The sequence below is a fragment of the Meles meles genome, chromosome 3 (genome assembly GCF_922984935.1).
Source record: "Meles meles chromosome 3, mMelMel3.1 paternal haplotype, whole genome shotgun sequence".
NCBI classification, from domain to species: Eukaryota; Metazoa; Chordata; class Mammalia; order Carnivora; family Mustelidae; genus Meles; species Meles meles.
In genome coordinates, this window is record NC_060068.1 from 170834392 (window position 1) to 170857441 (window position 23050).

At 43.9% G+C, this 23050-nt stretch overlaps 1 protein-coding gene across 2 annotated transcripts in view; it reads left to right on the forward strand.

The window, feature by feature from the left end:
- The window catches only part of MYO10 (myosin X), a 216753-nt gene that overhangs the window by 129962 nt on the left and 63741 nt on the right, over positions 1 to 23050 (forward strand). For both annotated transcript variants that reach the window (XM_045999501.1, XM_045999500.1), the window contains exons 10-19: positions 3750 to 3879; positions 5628 to 5746; positions 6827 to 6973; positions 7163 to 7263; positions 7381 to 7447; positions 7829 to 7921; positions 8547 to 8615; positions 8809 to 8891; positions 11265 to 11373; positions 14126 to 14206. In XM_045999501.1, the coding sequence (XP_045855457.1) occupies positions 3750 to 3879; positions 5628 to 5746; positions 6827 to 6973; positions 7163 to 7263; positions 7381 to 7447; positions 7829 to 7921; positions 8547 to 8615; positions 8809 to 8891; positions 11265 to 11373; positions 14126 to 14206 (999 nt within the window). The remainder of the gene's footprint in view (positions 1 to 3749; positions 3880 to 5627; positions 5747 to 6826; positions 6974 to 7162; positions 7264 to 7380; positions 7448 to 7828; positions 7922 to 8546; positions 8616 to 8808; positions 8892 to 11264; positions 11374 to 14125; positions 14207 to 23050) is intronic.

Below are 23050 nucleotides of genomic sequence, written 5' to 3' on the forward strand. Positions count from 1 at the left end.
CTTCCGAACTATGGTGAGAATTCCCCACCATGTTTAAGTCTTGGAGCCATATCCTTGAGAAAATAACATAATGATAATAAGCTTTAAAGTGGCTACTCTGGCCGAAGGGGTGGAGATTGCAACTGGAGAGAGAGAGGCTCTTGGGGGCAGTTCCAGCACTCAAGCCCACGCTGCTGGCAACTGGGGCAGCCTTTAAATTACCCGATGTCTGATTAATGCAATTACTGCTTCTCACCACGCTCCTAATTCACTTACAGTTAGATCGACAGCAGTCAAATTTATCAACACAGTAAGCACATTTTATGTTTGCTTTCTTTCTCCATGTATGACTTTGGTGTGCTGTTTTAAGAACTTAGCCAAGAATATTTTCAGCAGGCCTTTTTTGATAGTTTTCATTTGATAGCTTGACATTTTCTGCCACTGCAAACTTCTTTCTTTTTTCTTGTTTTATTTTTCTTGTCTTACTAATTTCTTGTCTAATTTTTTCTTGTCTTATTGCAGTTTAGTGTTATATAAAAGTCCAGGTAGTTGACTTAAACAGTGAAGGATTCCATTTCTGTGATCATTCTGTGGTCTAAGAATTTTTATAAGTTAGTATTGAATACATCTTGTGGAAGGAAAACTTGAATTGTAGAGAGGGAAGGTATGGCCTTTTGCACAGCATAGGTGCTTTATAATTATTTTGCTGTTTGATTTGGTCCTTACTGCCATTTTAAGAATAAGAAATTAATCTGTTTTGTTTTGTGTTTTTAAGATTTTATTTATGGGGGCACCTGGGTGGCTCAGTGGGTTACACGTCTGCCTTCGGCTCAGATCATGATCTCAGGGTCCTGGGATCGAGCCCCACGTCAGTCTCTCTGCTCAGCAGGGAGCCTGCTTCCTCCTTTTTCTCTGTGCCTGCCTCTCTGCCTGCTTGTGATCTCTGTCAAATACATAAATAAAATCTTAAAAAAAAAAAGATTTTATTTATTTATTTGACACAGAGAGACAGAGAGGGAACACAAGCAGGGGGAGTGAGAGAGGGAAAAGCAGGGTCCCCACAGTTCCCACAGCAGGGAACCCGATGCAGGGCTCAATCCCAGGACTCTGGGATCATGACCTGAGCCAAAGGCAGACACTTAATGACTGAGACATCCAGGCACCCCTTATTCTGTATTTCTTAACTATCTTTTACTTTTAACTTTCAGAATAAGTAAATTCAAGGAATTATTTTTCCATGTTTTTTAATGGATAAGCACTTGACTAATAGTTCTTACTCTTTATGTCAATTTCTGTTTGCACCCATGAAATGAGTCTTCTCACCCCTGATTAAATAATTCATGGTGTTTTTATTATTTGTAATCAGATTTATTGAAATGCAGTGTATGTATAATAAAAGGCTACCAGTTGAAGTATATATCTTTTTTTTAATTTTTTTTTTTTAAGATTTTATTTATTTATTTGACAGAGAGAGATCACAAGTAGACAGAGAGGCAGGCAGAGAGGAGGGAGGGAAGCAGGCTCGCTGCTGAGCAGAGAGCCCGATGCGGGACTCGATCCCAGGACCCCGAGATCATGACCTGAGCCGAAGGCAGCAGCTTAACCCACTGAGCCACCCAGGCGCCCATGGATTTTGAATTTACTTACTTGTGTACCCACACCCACAATCAAAATAAAGGATTATTCTTTACTCCCAAAGTTCCTTTGGCCCTTCCCAGCCTCCCTACTCCTGGGAAACCACTGATCTGTTTTCAGGAATAAATCAATAGCTTTGTCTCTTCTAGAGGTTCTTGTGGGTGAAATCATATGGGGTATTCTCCTATCTAGCTCCTTTTACTCACCTACATCACACATAACACAGTTCTTTCCTTTTCTAGTGAGTCGTATTCCATTAGTAGGCAGTGATTTGTTTATCCATTGACCCATTAGTGTTGCAAAAATATTGTCAAAACATTAAAAGACATGAGGGAACATAACGTTTGTAATTTTTTCCAACACTAACAATGCAACTATTTTCAATGCAGTATATTTACTTCCCAGCCTGGTTTTCTTTATGGGGTACCTGGGTGGCTCATTTGGTAGAGCATCCAACTGTTGATCTCCAGGTTGTAAGTTCGAGTCCCACACTGAGTATAGAGATTACTTTAAAAAAAAATTACAAAAATAAAATTTTTAAAAAGTTAACTGATAAAGTGGTTTTATTTTTTTTTACATAATTTCGACACCCACCGTGGGGCTTGAATTCGTGACTCCAAGATTAAGAGTCCCATGCTTTAGCCAGACACCCCAACAATAACATAATTTTAAACTTTTTATATAAAGCTATCATAAATCATGTTTCTGGATGATCATAATTCCCTTTACAAAGTGTACACTATTCTAAGCTATTGAACTATTCTCAACTGTTGCTGTATTTGACTTGTCTGATTAGAATTAGTTAGAATTAGATTAGTTAGATTAGATTAGTTAGTTAGAATTAGATTAGTTAGATTAGTTAGAATTTTTTTCTTGACATGTTAATATAACACTGCAGTGAATATTTCATAGAATTTCCTTTTCTGTTTTTTCCTTGGAATAAATTTCCACCATGGAAGTTATGAAGATGATATAAGATAGCTTTTTTCTTTTTTAGAAAGTAATAACATTGGCTGGATAATAAGTTTGTGAACTTTAGGGTGATTGGGGCTGAATTTGAATCTTGGTTGTGCAGCCCTGTGAAAGTTACTGACCCTCTCTGAACATTGTACGTTTATGTACATACACGACCAACACAATACTGTCATGTAAGCTTGTTTTCCGAAAAGATTATAGTAACTTATGGCACCAATGACCAGTGCATTAATGTCCCAGTTTCTCCAGTTTTAGATTTCTCATTCACAAGTGTTTTGCTAATTTAAAAGAAGCGATCTCTGATTTTCTTTGTTTTACATGTTTGACTTCTAGGAAGGATTTGCATATGCTCCTATAAGAAATGCCCGTTTTATTTCTGTTGTTGGTGAATCTTTTATTATGGCCAAGCTGTTGCGCCTTCCCTTATAATTTTTAAATTATTTTGCTGCCTGTTGTTTCTGTCTTTCATTTCAATTTTGTTTTTTCCTTGTAAAGTTAAACTTTCCACATTTTAAATCCCCAGTTGTTTCCTTTTCCATGCTTCAGAGTGGCGCGCGGTTTCCTTCCTAACCCCCTGAAGTGATTGTCGTTGTTACGATTATTCCATTATGGGCCCACGTGCTCTTGGTAGGTCATTTTCATTGGTATTACCAACAATTCTGTCCTCAGTTGGGGGAAAGGGGTGCTTTTTTTCTTGACAAGGATATGGCTTCTAAATCATAATGGAAGGACACCTACAGAGTTCCTAATAGAGAATTTTATTCCTCTGACTTGGGTCCCTGCTGCGTTTCGTCATTAAGGAAAGGCCCCGAAATTTATACTGGAGCAGTCGCATGAAGCCTTCTCACTCTCATTATTGTGACTCTCTCCGGTAGTTCTCCTGTGGTGTCACTGGCTGGCTTGAACCTAGTACGGCAGGTGTCTCCCTTTATGTCATTGATTGGATGACCGTTCCTCATTCCACAGTTCTTCCGTAATATCGCCTTCTTTTATGGGTGCCTTTGCAAATCTTTATCATTTAGAAGTGACGGGTCATGAATCTGTTTCTTGTTTTCTTGCCTTTAGAACAATACCTAACAATTTGACTCAGTAACGGGTTTTTCGTTTTCTTTAATATGGAAGAAAAACAACAGAACTCAAAACCATCGCTTTTCTTTCAGACGGCAATGGAAGTGATGCAGTTCAGCAAAGAAGAAGTCCGGGAGGTTTTGAGGTTACTGGCTGGTGTGTTGCATCTTGGGAACATAGAATTTATCACCGCTGGTGGGGCCCAAGTGTCCTTCAAAACAGGTAAGATGGCCCTCCCTTCCTCCCTTCCTTGGCTTCTTCCTCATAGGGAACTTAGACCTAAAATATTTACTGTCTGGCCTTTCGCAGCTTTCTGAGCCTAGGCAGAGACCTAGAGAACTTTGTAACTGATGGGAACTGGCAGCTAAGAAAGGGTCCAAGCCTATGACAGATTACGGCAGGGGATGGTAGCCATGTTCTCATTCTGAGCAAGGGAGGAGGAAAATGGACCCAATAAAAGAAATACGAGCAATGAGGATTAGATGTAGAAAAATGTCAGGGGTCAGGGGTGTGGTGTTGTTTTCTTTCGCATAGTTCTTGACCGGTGACGTGGTGGCCTAGGGAAAACCATTCTTGAGCGGAAATGCTGTCCACAGTCCAGCTCTGTCACGGGCTAGTTCCTTGAGTTACGTATCCCCCAACGCTAGTGATTTCTCATCTATAAAGTGCCTCACTCATGTGTTGTCAAGACTAAAAATTCACGCGCACATCACCATGTCCGTTGTCCTTTTCCTGGTGATTTCTGTATTTATTTTTGGAACTTTCCCGATGGAAGCAGTGTGTAGGGCATGAAACCTTGGGGCATGGATACGGTCAAGTTTGAAATGGCTCGAGGCGAGGACAGTGCTGTAGGTCAGCAGTTCTCAGACATTTGGTCCCAGCCTCTGAATCATGTTGAAACCATAGAGAACTCCAAAGAGCTATTGTTTATGTGGGTCATGTCTGTTCATGTTACTGCTTTAGAAATCAACTGAGGTGTTGTTAAAAAAAAAAAAAAAAGCTAATTAATTTTGAAATAACCATAAAAAACCCATTGCATATTAAAATAATCCTGTTTTAGGGGGCTCCTGGGTGGCTCAGTGGGTTTGGCTTCTGCCTTCGGCTCAGGTCATGATTCCAGGGTCCTGGGATCGAGCCCCATATCGGGCTCTCTGCTCAGCAGGGAGTCTCCTTCCTCCTCTCTCTCTGCCTGCCTCTCTGCCTAGTTGTGATCTCTGTTGAATAAATGAATAAAGTCTTTTAAAAAATCCCATATTTTATTTAAAAGACTGTCTTCAAAACAAAAAAAATAATCTGTGAGAAGAGAGACATTGTGGGGCCCCGGGTGGTTCAGTCAGTTAAATGTCTCCCTTCAGCTTAGGTCATGATCTCAGGGTCCTGGGATCGAGCCCCGCATCGGGCTCCCTGCTCAGCGGGAGCCTCCTCTCCCTCTGCTGCTGTTTGTGCTCTCTCTCTTTCTCTCTCTCTCAAATAAATAAATAAAATCTTAAAAAAGGAGTGAGATTGTCTTACATTTTTGCTGACTTATGAAACATGAGATGTTGCGGAGGACAGCCGGATTCTCTTACCTGCTCTGCATTCCGATTGTGGAGAGAGCACATGTCATGTAACCACTAGAAAACTCCTGTGTCATGGTAAGGGAATGAGAGTAAAACAGCCAAGGACACCTTAATGTCACAGAAAACAGTTACGACCTCGCAAGCCCGTGGCAGGTCTTGGGTCGCCCCTGCCTCAGGGTCTCAGGACCACACTTGGTCCAACATCAGGTTCTCTGCTCCGAGCCTGAGACCCATTAAGGGAGGGAATGACTTACAACAGAATGTGGCTCTGTAAATTCTACCTGAGGGGTCGAGGAATGTTCTCTGTTTTACTGTATCGCTGTGCGGAGCTGGCTCTCGGGTCCTGGGGCCCGTTTCTTCTCGGCTCAGTGTCCCTTTGTTTTTTTCTTTCCCCTTGTCCTTTGTTTCCAGCCTTGGGCAGGTCTGCGGAGCTGCTGGGGCTGGACTCCGCGCAGCTCACGGACGCTCTGACACAGCGATCCATGTTCCTGAGAGGGGAGGAGATCCTGACGCCTCTCACCATCCAACAGGTGCGTGCCCTTGGCCTTCAGAGCGTGTTTTAGAGGACAGTCTTCCGTGTTCAGTTTCATGGCTTGGATTCAAATAAGTGCCTCCAGCAAACCACTCAAATGAGTTTGGTTCGTGATCAAGATAGAGCAGATCCCCCTGCCGAAGGGAGAAGACAGTTGTTCGTTTTCTCAGGCGTAGTGCAGCTGAGTTTCCCAGACGACTGGGTCTGGGGCGTGCGAGTCCCGACACGCTACTTTCTGTTCTTGGGGAGTGCGTTCGTTGTGTCTGTTTCCTCCTCCGTAAGACAGGGATGATTTTCATACCTAATTCTTGGATTCTTGTAAGGATAACAGTAAATATACACCAGTTACTTAAGTACTGAATAAATCAGGAGCTATTGTAATTTATTGTTGTTACTTGGGCAGAAGTACGTAGTTTTGCTTCTGCTCCTGCCTTGAACCAGTTCTATGTGCCAGCCCATCTAATGTCAGTGGGTACACATGCTAGCCATCCCGAGAAGAAAATTTTTCTGTGTACAAAGTAGATTATGAGGGATGCCCGGGTGGCACAGTCGGTTAAGCACCTACCTTCAGCTCAGGGCGTGATCCCAGAATCCCGGCATCGAGCCCCGTATCAGGCTCCCTGCTCAGTGGGGAGACGGCCTCTCCCTCTGCTCCTCACCCCGTTCGTGCTCTCTCTCTCTCTGTCCTCTCTCTTTCTCAAATAAATAAATAAATAAATTTTAAATAAATAAAAATATCTTTAAAAGTAGCTTATGCGAAGATGATCCTGAGAAAACTCGGGCCTTAATTGTTGCCTTAAACCTGGTAACATTCATAGCCATATGTATGCTGGTTCAGATGTTTTCCTGTAACTTGACATAAAGACTTGAGTTTGAAAGCCTGGTATTTAAAGGAGGTCCTAGTGGATCCTACTGTAAAGTGAGTGAGTGAGCTCCCTTCTTTAGACACCTGGGCTTTCCTAGACGGCACCGATCGACCCGGTATCAGGTGCACAGGTGTTGCTCATGTTCAGTGTGTGTGTCTTTGAGGGGCGCAGGGATGGACTTGCTGCCTGGTCCCCGGTCTTCTCTCCCACAGGCGGAAGACAGCCGGGACTCCTTGGCCATGGCACTTTACGCACGCTGCTTTGAGTGGGTGATTAAGAAGATTAACAGCAGGATCAAAGGCAAAGATGACTTTAAGTCCATTGGCATTCTTGACATCTTTGGATTCGAAAACTTTGAGGTACGCTTCGGAGGAGTGGGAGGCATGAATTCTTCTCTGTCACTTACTGGCTGATCGGGAATGAGTCTCTTCGAATAAATACTGATATATTTTTCTTCAGATTTTTTTTTTCTTTTCTTCACCTATATATATATTAGTAAGGGCACAAAAGATACTTGTTGAATGGTTTCCCGCTCTCCCCGCCCTTAGGTTAATCACTTCGAGCAGTTCAATATAAACTATGCAAATGAAAAACTTCAGGAATATTTCAACAAGCATATTTTTTCTCTGGAACAACTAGAATATAGCAGGTAAGCACTCATAGAATTCCGCTTCAAAAGTTTGTTTTTTTTTAAAATGAGCCACTGAATTAGATAGTTTTAAAGCTCTATTTTATTATAACTTAGCCCTTTTAAATCTTACTACAGGGAGGGATTGGTGTGGGAAGACATTGACTGGATAGACAATGGTGAATGCTTGGACCTAATTGAGAAGGTAACATTGTTGAAGCATTGTAGCAGTCCCAAGGGTGTCTCGCTGGGCTGATTCATATTTATGGGAACCAAATCGCTTGTGGGAACTTGCACATCAAAGATGTGAATGTTTAGAACACAATGGACCGTTTGGAAATATACATGCAAATGCACAAGGTTGAATTTAAATACTTGGCTTCCTTAAGCCTATTGTTTGGTTGAACTCCCTATTTCTATGGAACTGAAGTCGTTGGATGTCTTCCTAGTATCTTTCTGAATTTTTTTAAACCAAGAAATGCTCTGCCTTTTCCTTTAATGGACATTTGAGAGAGGGGGAAGGGGGCTGTGATATATTTTGGGGCATTCAACTTTTAATTCATTTCACTTCTTTTCTGTCTTCTAGAAACTTGGTCTCCTAGCCCTTATCAATGAAGAAAGCCATTTTCCTCAAGCCACAGACAGCACCTTATTGGAGAAGTTACACAATCAACATGCTGTATGTCTAAACTTGCCAATTCTTGATTATGGCTGAGTAGCAGATCTGTAGATCAGATCACACATAAGATATTTCAGTACTCTTGGCTCCACTGTGCTTCACACATGTAATTTTTTTTTCAGATTTTATTTATTTATTTGATAGACAGCGATCACAAGCAGCGGAGAGGCAGGCGGTGGGGTGGGGGTGGGGGGGAGCAGACTCCCCACCGAGCAGAGAGCCTGATGTAGGGCTCAATCCCAGGATCCTGAGATCATGACCTGAGCCGAGGGCAGGGGCTTAACCCACTGAGCTACCCAGGTGCCCCTGCACACATAATTTTTTCTCAAACCAAAGTCTTCCCCAGTCGCTGGAACTAAGTTGAAATAAGTTAAAGGCATAGACTTGGGGCTACTCGTCAGAACGTGCCCACATTTAGTTGATGAGTATAGAATTTAACCTCACTTCTGGGATGACAGACAAGACCCACATGGTTTTGATAAAGTGTGTCGCATGCTCTGACCTCAACCTCTGATGCGTGGTGGGTTTTTCAAATTGTTTTCACGATCTGCTGTAGTGAGTTCTCTCGGGAAGTCGGTGCAAATCAGTAAGTGAAATTAGGCATTTGTATTTGTTTCTTTATTAGAATAACCACTTTTACGTGAAGCCCAGAGTTGCGGTCAACTACTTCGGAGTGAAACACTATGCTGGAGAGGTAACTTCCTAATTAAGATCCTTAGCGATATTTGCCCGTTTGGTATTTAGAGAAACAGTAATTTCAGAAGCCGATCGTAAATGTGCCAAAATGACTTCTCTTCATGGGGCTGGCTCTTAGAGGAGATGCTATGACCTGAAGTTGTTCTTTTGATCAGTTGTACCATTTCTTGTTTATTTTTTGTAAAAACCAGGTGCAGTATGATGTTCGGGGCATCTTGGAGAAGAACCGAGACACTTTTAGAGATGATCTTCTCAACTTGCTAAGAGAAAGCCGGTACGTCAGTCTCCTCCCCAAGACATCCTTAGCAAGCAAAGTATTATATGTGCAAGTGCTTTTGATTTACAAATATAGAAAAAATTAATGTGGAAGCAACTTGGTTTATTATCTCCTTTCATGGGCAATATTTCATTAATAAAATGACCGAGATAAAGTAACGTGAGTAGCCGTGACGACCGTTCAGTGAGGTGTTCTAAGCACAGCGTGTGGGTCCATGAGTTAGAGAATATTAATCCTGGTGTGGAGATGAACCGATTCTTGGAGCCGTGGAGTGGCTTGCCCAAGAGCCCACAGCTAGTTTTTGATTTGCTCTGCTGGGCTCTAGAACCCAAGATCTTAACCAGGATGACCTCCTTTCTTCACAACAAGCTTAGAGCTCCGTGTCAAATTGGTTTCAGCCTTGGGTCTGTTGGACCCATCTGTCTCTTGTTTAAGGGATGTCAGAAAAAATAAACAAGTATTAACTCCACGAAGATGACAAACTCACACATTCATTCATGAATTGTAAATTCACACCATCACATCAGTAGCTGGTTAGTCTGTTTGTGAGGATTCAAGCAGGAGGCTGTGGGCGAGAGAAAGGAGGGGAATTAATGCTTGGGGTGAAGCTGTGGGTACTTGGTTCAGATCCGGCGTGAATCTGTAACAGAAACGAATTTTTATCATCCAAGGAAGGGAAGTAGCACCGTTACTAAAAACCCTAAGACTGTTAGGAATATAACTGTCGGTGGCGACCTGGTCACACGGACAGCTGTGAACTGGGGTGAAGGAAGCCCATCTCCAATGTCAGTTTAGCAGCTCAGAACTGCATGATAATGGAGATTTGTTTTAAGTCTCCCATAGGAAGATTCCCCATTTACAGAACCGTGAGCTGTTCTTACTTTTAGATGAGTTTTCGGATCTGTGAAAATGACAATATTCAGGGGCACCCCGCTGGCTCAGTTAGTAGAGCATGTGACTCTTGAACTCAGGGTCCTGAGTTCGAGCCCTCCGTTGAGGGTGGAGTTTACTTAAAAAAACAAAAGGTTAAAAAAATAATAACAGTGGTGATGTTTTAAAAATACCATAGCATGTTATCTATCAAAGCAATTTTGTAGTTGTCAGGTTTTAAATAATATATTTTAAAATGACCTTGACATTAAATAGAAGCCTTGGCTGTGGAAGGATCACGGGTGCGGAGGTCAGCAGGGTGGCGTTTGACTGGTCGCTTCTGTCGTCACGTAAAGGGGTTTTGTGCCTGGAGTGAAGAAGTTCCTGTTCCAGTCCAGGTTTCTCCCGGCAAAACCGTGAGAGGCTCGGACTGTTGCTGGCTCTGCTCTCTTTCACCTTTGACACCTGTGACATTTTATAAGAAACCAAGCTTTTCTCCAAAGTGCGCAGAGCACAGTTAGAGAACTTCAGAGGGAGAGCACGACATAGCAGCCTGGAACAAAAGCGAAAAAGCAATGGGGGCCAAGAGAGAAGGGGCAGAGCAACCTTGACCGTGCTGCGTTGGGAGGGAGGGGTGTGCAGATGCTGCCCAGCCTTCCCTGCTCTCGGGGCAGCCACCTGCCCCTCCCCCCGACTTCACAGCCCGTAGCTGGAGCATCTTCTATGCTAGAAAGATAAGAAGTTATCAAGAAGCCTTTTACTTTTTTTTTTTTTTTTTTAAGATTTCATTTATTTATTTGACAGATCACAAGTAGGCAGAGAGGCAGGCGGGAGGGGGGGGCGGGATGCAGGCTCCCTGCCAAGCAGAGAGCCCGATGCGAGGCTCAATCCCAGGACCCTGAGATTGTGACCTGAGCCGAAGGCAGCCGCTTAACCCACTGAGCCACCCAGGCCCCCCAATTTTTTATTAGTAGTGGCCATTTCATAGTACTTTTTAGCAATAACATAAATTCTAAAATTACCCTCATTTCTCAAATGAAAAATGAAGCTACGTCCAGCATCTTCCCAAGTCGCGTAGCTTGGAAGGGTCGGAGGCAGGACGAAAACGCTAGTGTGCTTCACGGCAGGTGAGCACTTTCCCCTTGTGAACCGGGTGGGCCTGCGAGACACTGTGTGAGATGTGCAGAAACATCTCCCTCCTCCAGGCAGAGACATCAAGGCTGCAAGGAACTTAGGTGGCCCTCGGGGAACACAGTGGTCCATCTCCCTGGGTCACTTCCATCCCCATCCGCTTCTCTTCTGCAAGACCCTAGTGGACACTTTTTTTTTTTCCCCCCAGTGTAAAGCTCTTTGGCAGTGGTTGCTTTGAAATTTTTGGAAGCTGCCCAGCTCTTCTTGGACTCCGTGGGTCACTTCCAGTGGGAACAGGCATGATAATGACTGTAATCCAGCACCTAGTAATTGGGCCGCTCACGGCCCTTCTGCTCTCTGCTCACACAGATTCGACTTCATCTATGACCTGTTCGAACACGTCTCAAGCCGCAATAACCAGGATACCTTAAAATGTGGAAGCAAACATCGACGACCCACAGTCAGCTCACAGTTCAAGGTTAGTCTCACTGCCGACTTCCATGAGTCCACGGTTGCTGTGGTGTTAGGAGCTGAAGGCAGGAACTGGGGGGATGTGAGGTCCATGGAAGTGTTTAGTTTTTGTTTTTTTTTCTCTTTTATGGCACCAGACAGTGCTTTCAAAATACACTGTTTCTGAGTCAGATGAAAACATGTAGACTTTTTTTTTTGTCTTGTTAAAAACAAATAACTTATTCTAAAAACAAATACTTATTCTAAGTTGAAGGAATGATTGGCCATGTGGGATCACTTTGATTTGTATTTAAAGGCTCCGATGAATATAGAGCATATTTCTTTCTGTGTCTGGATTTTTGTACTTTTCCCAGATACGTTGACAGTATCGTAGTTAGGAATAAGGACCAAGTGAGTCCTTGAGATCAGTGCCGTTACCTTGTGCAGAGACCCAGAATTCAGGGAAAATAAGGACCGTTCTTTTTGCATTTTAGATATTTGGCCATTTTGGGGTGCCTGAGTGGCTCAGTGGGTTAAGCTACTGCCTTTGGCTCAGGTCATGATCTCAGGGTCCTGGGTTCGAGCCCTGCATCAGGCTCTCTGCTCAGCAGGGAGCCTGCTTCCCCCTCTCTCTCTGCTCGCCTCTGCCTACTTGTGATCTCTCTCTCTCTCTCTCTCTGTGTCAAATAAAGAAATAGAATCTTTATAAATAAAAAATAAAAAAATAAATATTTGTCCATTTTAGAAAGTTTACAGGTAGAGCATACAAAGACCATTTTCCGAACTTAATTGTTCTATTTCAGCCCCAAGTAACAGATCTCAATATGAAGAGAAATGGAGGCTTGTCAGTCTATAGACATTTATTAAATCTGCCTTCAAAGGGTCTTTCATTTAGTTCTTCAGAGCAGGATGGCTCTGGTGGGGTTCTGCGTGACGTCTGCGTGTAGGGCAGCTGGTCAAGAGCCAGGGACACACCAGTGTTGCTGACGGTGCTGCATTGTGTGATATGACGGGCGGGTTTGCCCCAGGTAGATTATAATAAAAAATAGCTGCCACTTGCAGTGTATGTATTATGTGCCAGTCACCGGGCTCATTGCTTCCTTCACGTGGTCTTGTTCGTTTCTCCTGCGATCTTTTAAGTGTGTACTCTGGTCCCCATTTCACAGATGAGGAAACTGAGGTTTAGAGGGATGGAAACCCGTTCAGTCTCTCTGAGAACTGAAGCTAGGATCTGGGCTGAACCTGTCTGACTCTAAAACCTAGACTCTCCGCCTTCCGGTGGCATTGGTACGTCTCCTTCCTCCAGGGCGGCATCGCCTGGAGTTGCCTTGGAAGGCTTCGTGGTTATCTGGTCATACTGCTCTGGGAATCAAGGGAATGGCAGAGAGTGGGCAGGCCTTCCGGGTCGAGAGACCAGGCAGGAGAAAGGAGTCCTGAGACGGGAGCGTTGAGTCCTGTCGCTGGAAGACTGTGGCTAGAGGGGGCTAGCGGACAGGAAGTTCGTGTGGAGTTAAACCGGTACCAGAAGCCATGAAGGGCCATGTGTACGACGCCATTTTGTCATCTGTGAGAAATCCTAAAGCTTTTGAAGCAGAGAAGTAGTACCTCAGTGCAGCGCTGTAGAGACCTAGTGTCATCAGCAAGATCGGGAGAAAAAAAAAGAGCCAGAAATGGAGGGAAGACCAGTGGTTTAAAAGAGACCAAAAGACCCAACAGCTGCAACATGAGAACTTCATTTACATTCGGATTTCAAAGAAGCATTTTTAAAAAAAATTTATTCATTCGAGAGAGACCGAGTGCAGGGAGAGGGGCAGAGGGGGAGAATCCTTAAGCAGACTCTGGGCTGAGTACGGATCCTCACACAGGACTCGATCTCATGACCCTGAGATCAAGACCTGAGCTGAAACCCACGGTGGGATGCTTAACCAGCTGAGCCACCCAGGGGCCCCAGAGAATAGACCATTTAAAAACTATGAAATTTGAGACACTTGAAGATTTAATATGAAATCGGAGATAGTTGCTTCTTTTAATATTGGTATTAAGGAATTCCTGTTAAAGCTTTTTAGGATGATGATACGGTGGTTACATACGTGTTTGACAGTGTGTAGCCTTTGAGAACACATCCTGGTATCTTGAGTGATGAGCTAATATGCTGTCTGGGATTTGTTTTCCTATGAGGGGCATAGCATGCAGACGAGGAAACCAGATTAGCCATGAGCTGAAGCCGGGGAGGGGTGCTCATTACAAGCTCTGTCTGCTTTGGGAACTGTTAAAAATTCTTCACATCCACCACAACAAAAAAAAATCTTTAAAAAAAAAAAAAGGCAGTATTACAGAAGATTGATCTGCCTGGTGATTTGAGGGTCAGAGTTGAGAGATGGTGGAATGTTGGTAGAGACGGCCATTTTGATGGAAATAATGAATTGGGAGAAAACTGGGGGGTGGGGGGAGAGAACAGGTTTTCTGTGTGCAACATCTAAATAGCCTAGGGTTGCTTTTTTGCTGGTTAACATGATGTTTTTATTTTTGTTTTTAATGATACTATTTCAAGGAAGTGACCAATGAGCTGTGTGTACTGTGAAATCACTTCATGTCTACGAGTTGTAGGATCTTGGCTTTATTTTATAGTACAATGACAATGTTAAGAATAAAAATTCTTATTAATCCTGTGGTTTATATTGGGTTTTATTCCTGTTTCTGATCATTGCCTTGAATGATGAGAAATGGAAAGAAGGCATAGTAAGAGACTAAGTCAACATATACTTTTTCCTTTCTACTAGGACTCTCTGCATTCCTTAATGGCAACGCTAAGCTCCTCTAATCCTTTCTTTGTTCGATGTATCAAGCCAAACACGCAGAAGGTAAGATTTACAGCCGCGCTAGACTGAGGCTGGGTCTTTAAAGACACCGCCTCCTGGGGCACTTTCTCTAAAGTCCTTTAATCATTGATGGTTCGAAATGTATATGACAGTATATGACATTATTATAACCTAACATTAAATGGAAAAATTCCCTCTGTCTTTTGGGCCTGTTTGTCTGCTTCTGAAGGATGCTATTATGCTTTAGAGAAATCTAGTTTAAAAGGAAACGTTGTGAAGCTTTCACAATTGGTTTTTTGTTGTTGTTGTTTTTTGATTTTTTTGGTTTTTTTTTTGAGGATTTGGTTGAAATTCTTGGGCAGGCTTCAATTTGGAAGAGATAGTTGGTGTAAGTTTTGTGGTTGATTTCTTTTTTCATGTTACTTTCTTGTTAAACACGATGAAGAGTCTGTATTCTAAGTAGCAGCGCTGATTTTGAAGGGCCCTAACCCGGTGGTCAGGCATTTGAGAACCCCCGAAACGCTGCCATGGTCAGTTTTCATGGGTAGGCTCTGTGAGGTTAGCTTTTTAATGCCATAGCCGGATTAGAAACAATATGAGTGTTATGAGAAGCCATCTAAACAAAGAAAATTTAGTATTCAATGGCTGTAGTTGCTGAATCCAAGACTAAATGGGCACCCCGCCCTAAGATGTTGTTAAAAAGTGGAAATGATCTTGATTTGGGAAATACCAGCTCTTAGTAACCCCCCAAATAGAGAAATCACCCTCCCTTCTACAAGACAGAAAGATCATTGGTCCCTCATGTTGAAAAAGTTAGCACTATCCTCATAAGGCTTGAGCGAAGGAAGCCGACCTGAACTGTTCTCTCGTGAGACTTGCATTCTGATAACTTCTGACAACTTTGCTGATGCTAGATCTGACTTTTTATCTTGTTCACCTGTTGCCTGTGACTTTAATATTAGTGAGTCCTCATTTGTGGTTTAAAAATGTTTCTAAGAACCACAAAATTGAACTCTCTTTCTTTAACCAAGTTTGCTAGCTAACTCTGTTAAGTCTGCTAGCTTGCTGTGAGCCACGATGGTGGGGAATTTGGGATTTGTATGGCGTCAAGCGGCTGAGGCGGGTCCTTTGTGGAAGATCTGTGCCTCTGTTCTGGTAGCTTAAAAGAATAGCTCGTCTTTCCATTACTAATTTATATCCCGATGTCTTTGATAACCACAAACATGGCAGCGTACACAATATGTAGTTTGGGGACCCAATGTAGGAAATTATTAGTCAAAACCTGATAATATACCATGTCAGCTAGTCTATATTTTCCCTTTAGAACCTTAGGGGGCAGTATTTACAATACAAATGGACTTCACGCTTTGGGTCTATACTCATAAGAAAAGTTTGACCGGTTCCTCTTCCTCTCTTTACAGCAGTGTTAATAATACCATATTTCATCCTTCAGGCATGCCATTTTTTCCCAAAATTTAAGGGCCTGGGTATTGGGCTGCATTTTACAACTTCTGGCGAGCCGTAGTTTAACTGGGGCTCTTTTCCCGTCTTACGGATGTGTCACCTGTCATGCAGGTTATAGGCTTTGGTGTCTTCGATTCAGTGAAATGGGGACTCTCCACACCAGCACTACTGTAAGGATAGAAATTTTAATTTGAGAAACTCGGTGTCTCCCGTATTTGTTTTCTTTCTTGGATGACATGGAATTTTTCCTTTAAAGTGTAATCGCTTTTGAAATTAGGCCTGCTTGAAAACCCTTCAGCAGGCAGAATGTTGAAGAAATTACCTCTTTTTTGATGTTTATTTTTTCTGGCTGGGATTCGGCTGTGCCTAATTGCTTTGGTTTTTGCATTTAAAGAAATGAGCCAGCCCAACCTCCTATTTCCTCGGTATTGCTTACAGTCCCTCCGTCACCTGACCTGTGGCAGACGCTAATTACTGCTCACCAAGAGATGGGCCGTAGGAGACTCCGGAAAACCATGTTGGTACCATTTTAAACGCAACCAGAAAAGTAAAGGCTCAGACACTTGAAGCGACTTGTCTGAGGCTCAGATGTAGGTGTGGTATCAAGTGTGAAGATGCTAATTAGAATATGGAAGTAGTTAATTATGACTTGCTTAGCATTCCTTTGGTTCCATTGAAAATATCAGATGTTACTGGTGATGATGGTCTATGAAATGTGTGTAAGCAACCCTCCTTTGGAGGTTATTATGAGTTTTCTTTGGTCCAAAGATTGGTGCTTCTAGAAATTTCATGAGGAAAATCTTAACCTGCTGTCTCCCCGTAGACGGGAAGTATATTTCTGGTGCAAAGGGATGATATTGTCTCTTCTGCCTCAGACCCTTTACCAGTCATTTGTTCATCAGGGAACCTTGAAAGGATGTATTCAAGCTTATATGTATGTAGGTATATTGTGGATCATTCAGGAACATCGGTCATGGGTTTGGGCAGATTCTGGAAGGTTTATTTTTGAAAATTCTATGACCAGAGAGATAAAAACAGTGGCTTTAAAGTCTGTGGCCTGAGGAAGTGTGGCCTTAGAGAAAGTGAAGGAACTGCTTTGTGCTTTTAGGAGCATGTCCAGCATATCCAAGACTTCGGTGGTAGCTTGGCGAGTGTGAGCACACAGCCCAGTGGGCCCTGAGCTTGTAGGACAGACAGGCTGCCTCCCTTCCTTGACAAGTGTGAAGCTTGGAGTGGGTGCTTGGGCCTAAAGCATCTGGAAATCCTTTGTGGGGAATATTACAGGGTTTTTGTTATTTGGGATTTTTGTGTTTTGCTTTGAAAAGCAAGTGCAAGCAGGGAGATATAACTGAAATGCTAGAACATTATGTCAATTCAATTCAAATAATTGTGGACTTTTTTTTTAGGAACAACAGGTAGCTAACCTTAGGTGTTGTATAAAAGATATTCCACTAGTGTTGAAAAGTTCTGGTGCTAAGTTAGGAGGCAAATTTTAAAAAGCCTACTTCTTACTGTGATGGAATATTACTCAGCCATGAAAAAGGAATGGAATCTTGCCATTTGCAAAGACATGGATGGAGCTAGAAGGTATTATGTTAAATGAAATAAGTCAGAGAAAGACAAATACCATATGATTTCACTCATACGTGAAATTTAAGAAACAAAACAAACAAGCAAAGGGAAAAAAGAGAGGCAAACCACAAAACAGGCTCTTGGCTATGAAGAACAGACTGACAGTCACCAGAGGGGGGGGAGTGAGGGTATGGGGATTAAGGAGTTCACTTGTGATGAGCACCAGGGATATACTGTTGAATCACTATATTGTATACCTGAAAACCATTCTTACCCTGTGTGTTAACTGTGCTGGAATTAAAATAAAAACTTAAAAAAAAAAATCCTCCCTCTCCATCGGGGCTTGTGTGCAGTTAATTCTAGTTAATTCTTTGCCTGACACGGCACTACAGGCTGTAATCTTCCACTCGGCTTAGAATTTTGGAGTTTACAAAGGGCAGACTTCTCCATTAGACAATTTTTATTTTTTTTTATTTTTTTAATTTTTTTTTAAAGATTTTATTTATTAATTTTGACAGAGAGAGATCACAAGTAGGCAGAGAGGCAGGCAGAGAGAGTGAGAGGGAAGCAGGCTCCCTTCAGTGCAGAGAGCCCGACGTGGGACTCGATCCCAGGACCCTGAGATCATGACCTGAGCCGAAGGCAGCGGCTTAAACCACTGAGCCACCCAGGCGCCCCATAAGACAATTTTTGGATGGCAGTGTTGCCCGTTAGCTTCTTTCTGCTGTGATTTGTTGGCCCGTACTAGTTTCTGGCTCAAAGTGCCCCAACCAACACCAAGAGATTTCCCTAACAAAGGAAACCTGCTTTGCTTCTTGCAGAATTTCTCCCCAAGGGTGTCCTGTGGCCTGTGATCTCTCCCTTCTGTCCCCGCCTGGTGTTTTAGCAAATAAGTTGTAGTCTGAAAAGCCTGTTATTAACATTCCTCAGAAAAACCCTGAGGAAGTGCAGGACAGAATTAAAGAAGGGAGCGGACAGATAACCATCAGCAAAGCCTTCCGGGCTGTGAGGCCCTGGCTGACGCCAGTTCCCAGCCTCGAATGTGGGGAAGGCGAGGCTGTCCTCACCTGTCAGGAACGTGCCTGCTGACCCTCTTCACGGTACCTTCTGGAGGTTTGATGTGAGGAGCGCTCAGGTTCTAGGGGGAATCATCCTCCATTCCTGCAGCATCCTCTTCACGCGTTGAAGCCAGCAGAACAGTCTCCTCAGAGATTCTGTCAGCTTCCAGAAAGGCAGGACTTGGGTCTCCTGAATCACTTCCAGGCTGAGGGCTGCTGGAGGATGGCTTCTAGTGGAGATGATTGCTTGGGGGGGGGGGGGTTCTCTAAGGGAAGAGGGAAGAGTGAGGAGTGGGATGTGCCCAGGGGAGGCCCCAGAGGACGGAAATGGTGAGGTCTGTGAGGGGCGCTGCGGGCATAGTTGCTGGAAATTGGAATATCAGGCCGAGTACAGGGCTGGGATGGGGTTAGCCCCACCATGGTGGCCTTGCCTTGGAACCCCTTCTGTGAGCCCTGACACGCAGGGACCTATCAACCTTCTCACATGCCTGTCTTTGAAGACTTGAGAGGATGCCCGCGCTTTGCACTTAAATGAATCCTGATGACCTCTATCCCTGTCTGACGTGTTGCCTCCGTTCGTATCAGACGGGAGCCCTCACTTGGACGATACCCGAGGCAGGCTGCCAGCACACAGGAAGTGAGGGTGCTGTGCAGACACTACGACAACCTAAACCTTCTATTTCCAGAGGCCCCGTGATGCCATGAATGAATTAATGAACTGGTTGAATTTGTGTGATCCAGGTGCTGCCTGCCACTTGTTTTCTTGTTTTTTGTTTTTGGGTTTTTGGGGGGGTGGGGTGGGGCTCGAACTCAGGACCCTGAGATCAAGAGTCACATGCTCTACAGACTGAACCAGACAGGCAGTCCCCTCCCCCCATCCTTTTATTCTCTTTTAAAAAAGACCAAACATTACTTTTTTTTTTTTTAATATTTTATTTATTTGACAGAGAGAAATCACAACTAGGCAGAGAGGCAGGCAGAGAGAGAGGAGGAAGCAGGCTCCCTGTGGAGCAGAGAGCCCGATGTGGGGCTCGATCCCAGGACCCTGGGATCATGACCTGAGCCGAAGGCAGAGGCTTTAACCCACTGAGCCACCCAGGCGCCCCAAGACCAAACATTTCTTTAAAAAAGTCTGATGATTGGGGTGCCTAGGTGGCTCAGAGGGTTAAAGCCTCTGCCTTGGGCTCAGGTCATGATCTCAGGGTCCTGGGATCGAGCCCCGCATCGGGCTCTTTGCTCAGCCGGGAGCCTGCTTCCCTTCCTCTCTCTGCCTGCCTCTCTGCCTGCCAGTGACCTTTGTCTGTCAAATAATAAATGAGGTCTTAGAAAAAAAAAAAAAAAGGAAGTTCTTAAAAAGAAAAAAAAAGTTCTGATGATCATGTGGCTTAATTCCTACCTTGAATTTTTGTTCTGTTCTTCCTAAATCTTTTTCTCTTTCATTTTATTCTTCCTACTTGTCCTTAGCCTAACTGATCTTACTTGCGGCAACTTTTTGTTTTTAGTCATTGTTCTCTCTACCCTAATCCTATATTCTGAATAAAGTGTTCCTGAAATAAAGTGTTCCTGAAATAGGGACGATCTTAACCAGGTACAGCTTTGTAGGACCTACCTTGCCGTCTTTGCTGCCTAGCTCAGTGTCCAGGCCACGGTCTGTGCTCAGTAAATGGCGAATTGAATTGCTTATCCAAGTACATTGTGAGCTCACTCGCGGCATAGGAGTGCTTAACTTTACCAAGATAAGACTTAACTTGCTACTTTTTTAAAAAAATATTTATTTATTTATTTATTTGAGAGATGGAGATCAGAAGCAGGCAGAGAGAGGAGGAAGCAGGCTCCCCGTTGAGCAGAGAGCCCCATGGCTCTCTGGGATCATGACCTGAGCCCGTGGCAGCGGCTTTAACCCCCTGAGCCACACAGGTGCCCCTTAACTTGCTACTTTTTTAAAAAAGATTTTATCTTTAATAACCTCTGCACCCAATGTGGGGCTCTGATTTATAACCCCAAGATCAAGAGCCCGGGCCCCACAGACTGAGCCAGCCGGGCACCTGTGGACTTGCTATTTTGAATCCTGACCCCTACAGGTTTCATTCTAGTTAATTTATATGAGGCATGTTATTTGCTTCTGGATCCTCTTTGACTGATGTAGGTGGAAGTCACCCTGGAGATATACCAGGAGGTCAGTATTAGGGTGATATCCTCAATGTGATTCAGCCTTTCAAACATCAGGACACGATGCTAGACTATCTCGGGGCTCCTGTGGGCAATTGGTTTGGGAGAGTTTTGCTCACCTGAATATACGGACCGCCTTGCCTCGTGTTCATGTTTTTACTGTACTTCCGTGGGCGGCTGTTTGCCCAGGACCATGTTTACTAGGGCCTCCCCCACCTCCCACCCCAGGCTGCTCTCCCTCTGTGCACTCCCGGGATTACCTGCAGAACAGGGTCATTCCTTGGTGCCCTACACCAAGGTCACTGGTGGCTGTGCTCCGCTCCTGCCAGACACAGGGCATGAGGTCACTCTGTCCTCACAGATTCCAAGCCGGTTTAGGCTGGATCACAGGAAAAGCTTCCTAAGACTGTTGCCACCCCTTTTCCTTTTTGGGTTTAGTTTTAAATCACCTATCTTTGGCAGATTGTCCTAATTGCTCCTCTGTGTGTGTGTGTGTGTGTGTGTGTGTGTGTGTGTGTGTGTTGTTTTAATTTTCTTTACTCCTTGACACTGTTATGGAATGAACCCTTATTTTAATTTTTACAAAATTGGCTTTATCTTTTACTTCGTTAAAAGTAATCTCTACATCTAGTGTGGGGCTTGAATGCATGACCCCCGAGATCAAGAATGGGATGCTCTCCCGATTGAGCCAGCCAGGTGCCCCTAAAATTGACTTTATATTTTTAGAAAACTTTAAACTTACAGAAAATGTGAGCATATAGCATGGAGTTTCCATATCACTTTCCATCCCACTTAAACACACACACACACACACACACGTTTTCCCTCCTGTTAACCTTCTACATGACTATGTCACGTTTATTATAATTAATGAACCAGTATTCTAAGGTCCAAAATGAACATTAAAGCTAACTGTGTTGTGAGGCTCTGAGTTTTGACATGCACACGGTCAGGAAGTGTCAGAAAGTCCAATATTCCCAGTCTATTCCCAATACCATGAACGTTTTCTCAGGTAATATTCCCAAGAATAGGATTGCTCCTGATTGGCCAAAAGACAAAACACTGAGAATTAGGTCTCTGTTGTACAGGATAAAATGTGAAGGATACTGTTCTATGTGGAAAAAACGTGCAAAAACCACCTAAGAAAATGGGGGAGATGCTTTTTCTGCAGGGAGCAGGGGGGGAGCTCGGACATCTTAGAGCTCTGTCTCCATCATCAGGCCCTTTGACTCCTCTCCGCATTCAGCTGGTCTTACAGCCTTTGGAGATGGTTCCATTTCCGCCACATACTTCCTGGACAATGTGCCCTGGCATTGAGGAACTTTCCAGAATTCTTTCTGTCTTTCTGATTGCCCCACGTGTTACCTGCTCTCCTGTAACTAGAGCACCCATGGCTAACATCTTTGACTTTTGAGAACATCCCCTACAGATGCCTCATAAAAAGGCAGCCTTACCTCTTCAGGACATTTTAGTAAAGGAAGCATTAAAGCAACCATTCTTTGCCCTGAACAAAACAATCCCATTACACCCCTCCGGGGTCACTCGAATCCTGTTTACCATGTTGTCATGGCAACCATTCAGCGGCGCTATGCAAAGTCCGGGATAATAGGCACAAATGAAGCTCTGCTCCAGTAAAGAGTGTTGTTCTCAGGGTCGACTTTCCAAGGTCACCACTAAATTGCTCGATTTTGTCTCCTGGCTTTTTCTTTTTCAGTAATAGGCCCTCTTTGAAAATTGGTGGGAGGGGGGCTTCAAGTGTCTTCATACGTCTGTTGGGGCAGGGGAGGTGGTCAGTTCGCTCCTGCAGTTAAAACCGTCTCCAGCAACTGCTACCTCGCCAGCCTCCCTGGGCTGGCCTTCCTTTCAGTAGAATCAGGAATGAATTAAGCAGGCAGAGCCCAAGACGCCGCATAAAAGCCTGGGAACACCAGCGAGCTAAAGAAAGCCCGTTTTTGTGTCCCGGACTGCTAAAGATGCAGCCATTTACAGTGGACAGACACTGAAGGGGCACGAGGAACCCAAGGTAGGAGTCTTTCTCTTTTTTGAGCCACTTAAGAGTTTCACGGGCCCAGGAGCGATCTCAGTGGGGTAATATTTGGTGGGGAAGCGTTTTAAGCCTGGGAGAAACAGGCTTTCCCATCTCTCTGAGCATCAGAAAGGTTTTAATTTCTAAACAGGCAGTAAGTGTTGATTTGGATTGCACTCAGGAGTTCGAACTGCGAACACTTTGTCCGCACAAGGGACGTTATCAGAGCAGGCATCGATAACGGGGTATGTTCCTGGTAGAGAATTTGCTTTCTAGAGGAAAACTCGTTTTTAATGAGGTTAGAAGGGGACGTCGCTGGCGGTGGTTTCTTTTGTTTGAATGGGTCATCGGGAGGCATTTCGCTTTAAAAGTACACACTACAGACCTGTAGCTTTTCCTCGCTCCTCACTTTGGGTGAACGTTTTAAGAAACGTGTTGTAAACCGGTTTGTACACGAATGTGGGGATGGAGGGGGGTCTGGAGTCTCCTGGTCCTGTTGACTGTCTTATGCTGATTTGGCACAGGCGCACTGGAGCCGGGATTTCGCAGTCTGCCTAGAAACACCTGATGAGGCGCTGTTTGTTGAGATTCTCTTAG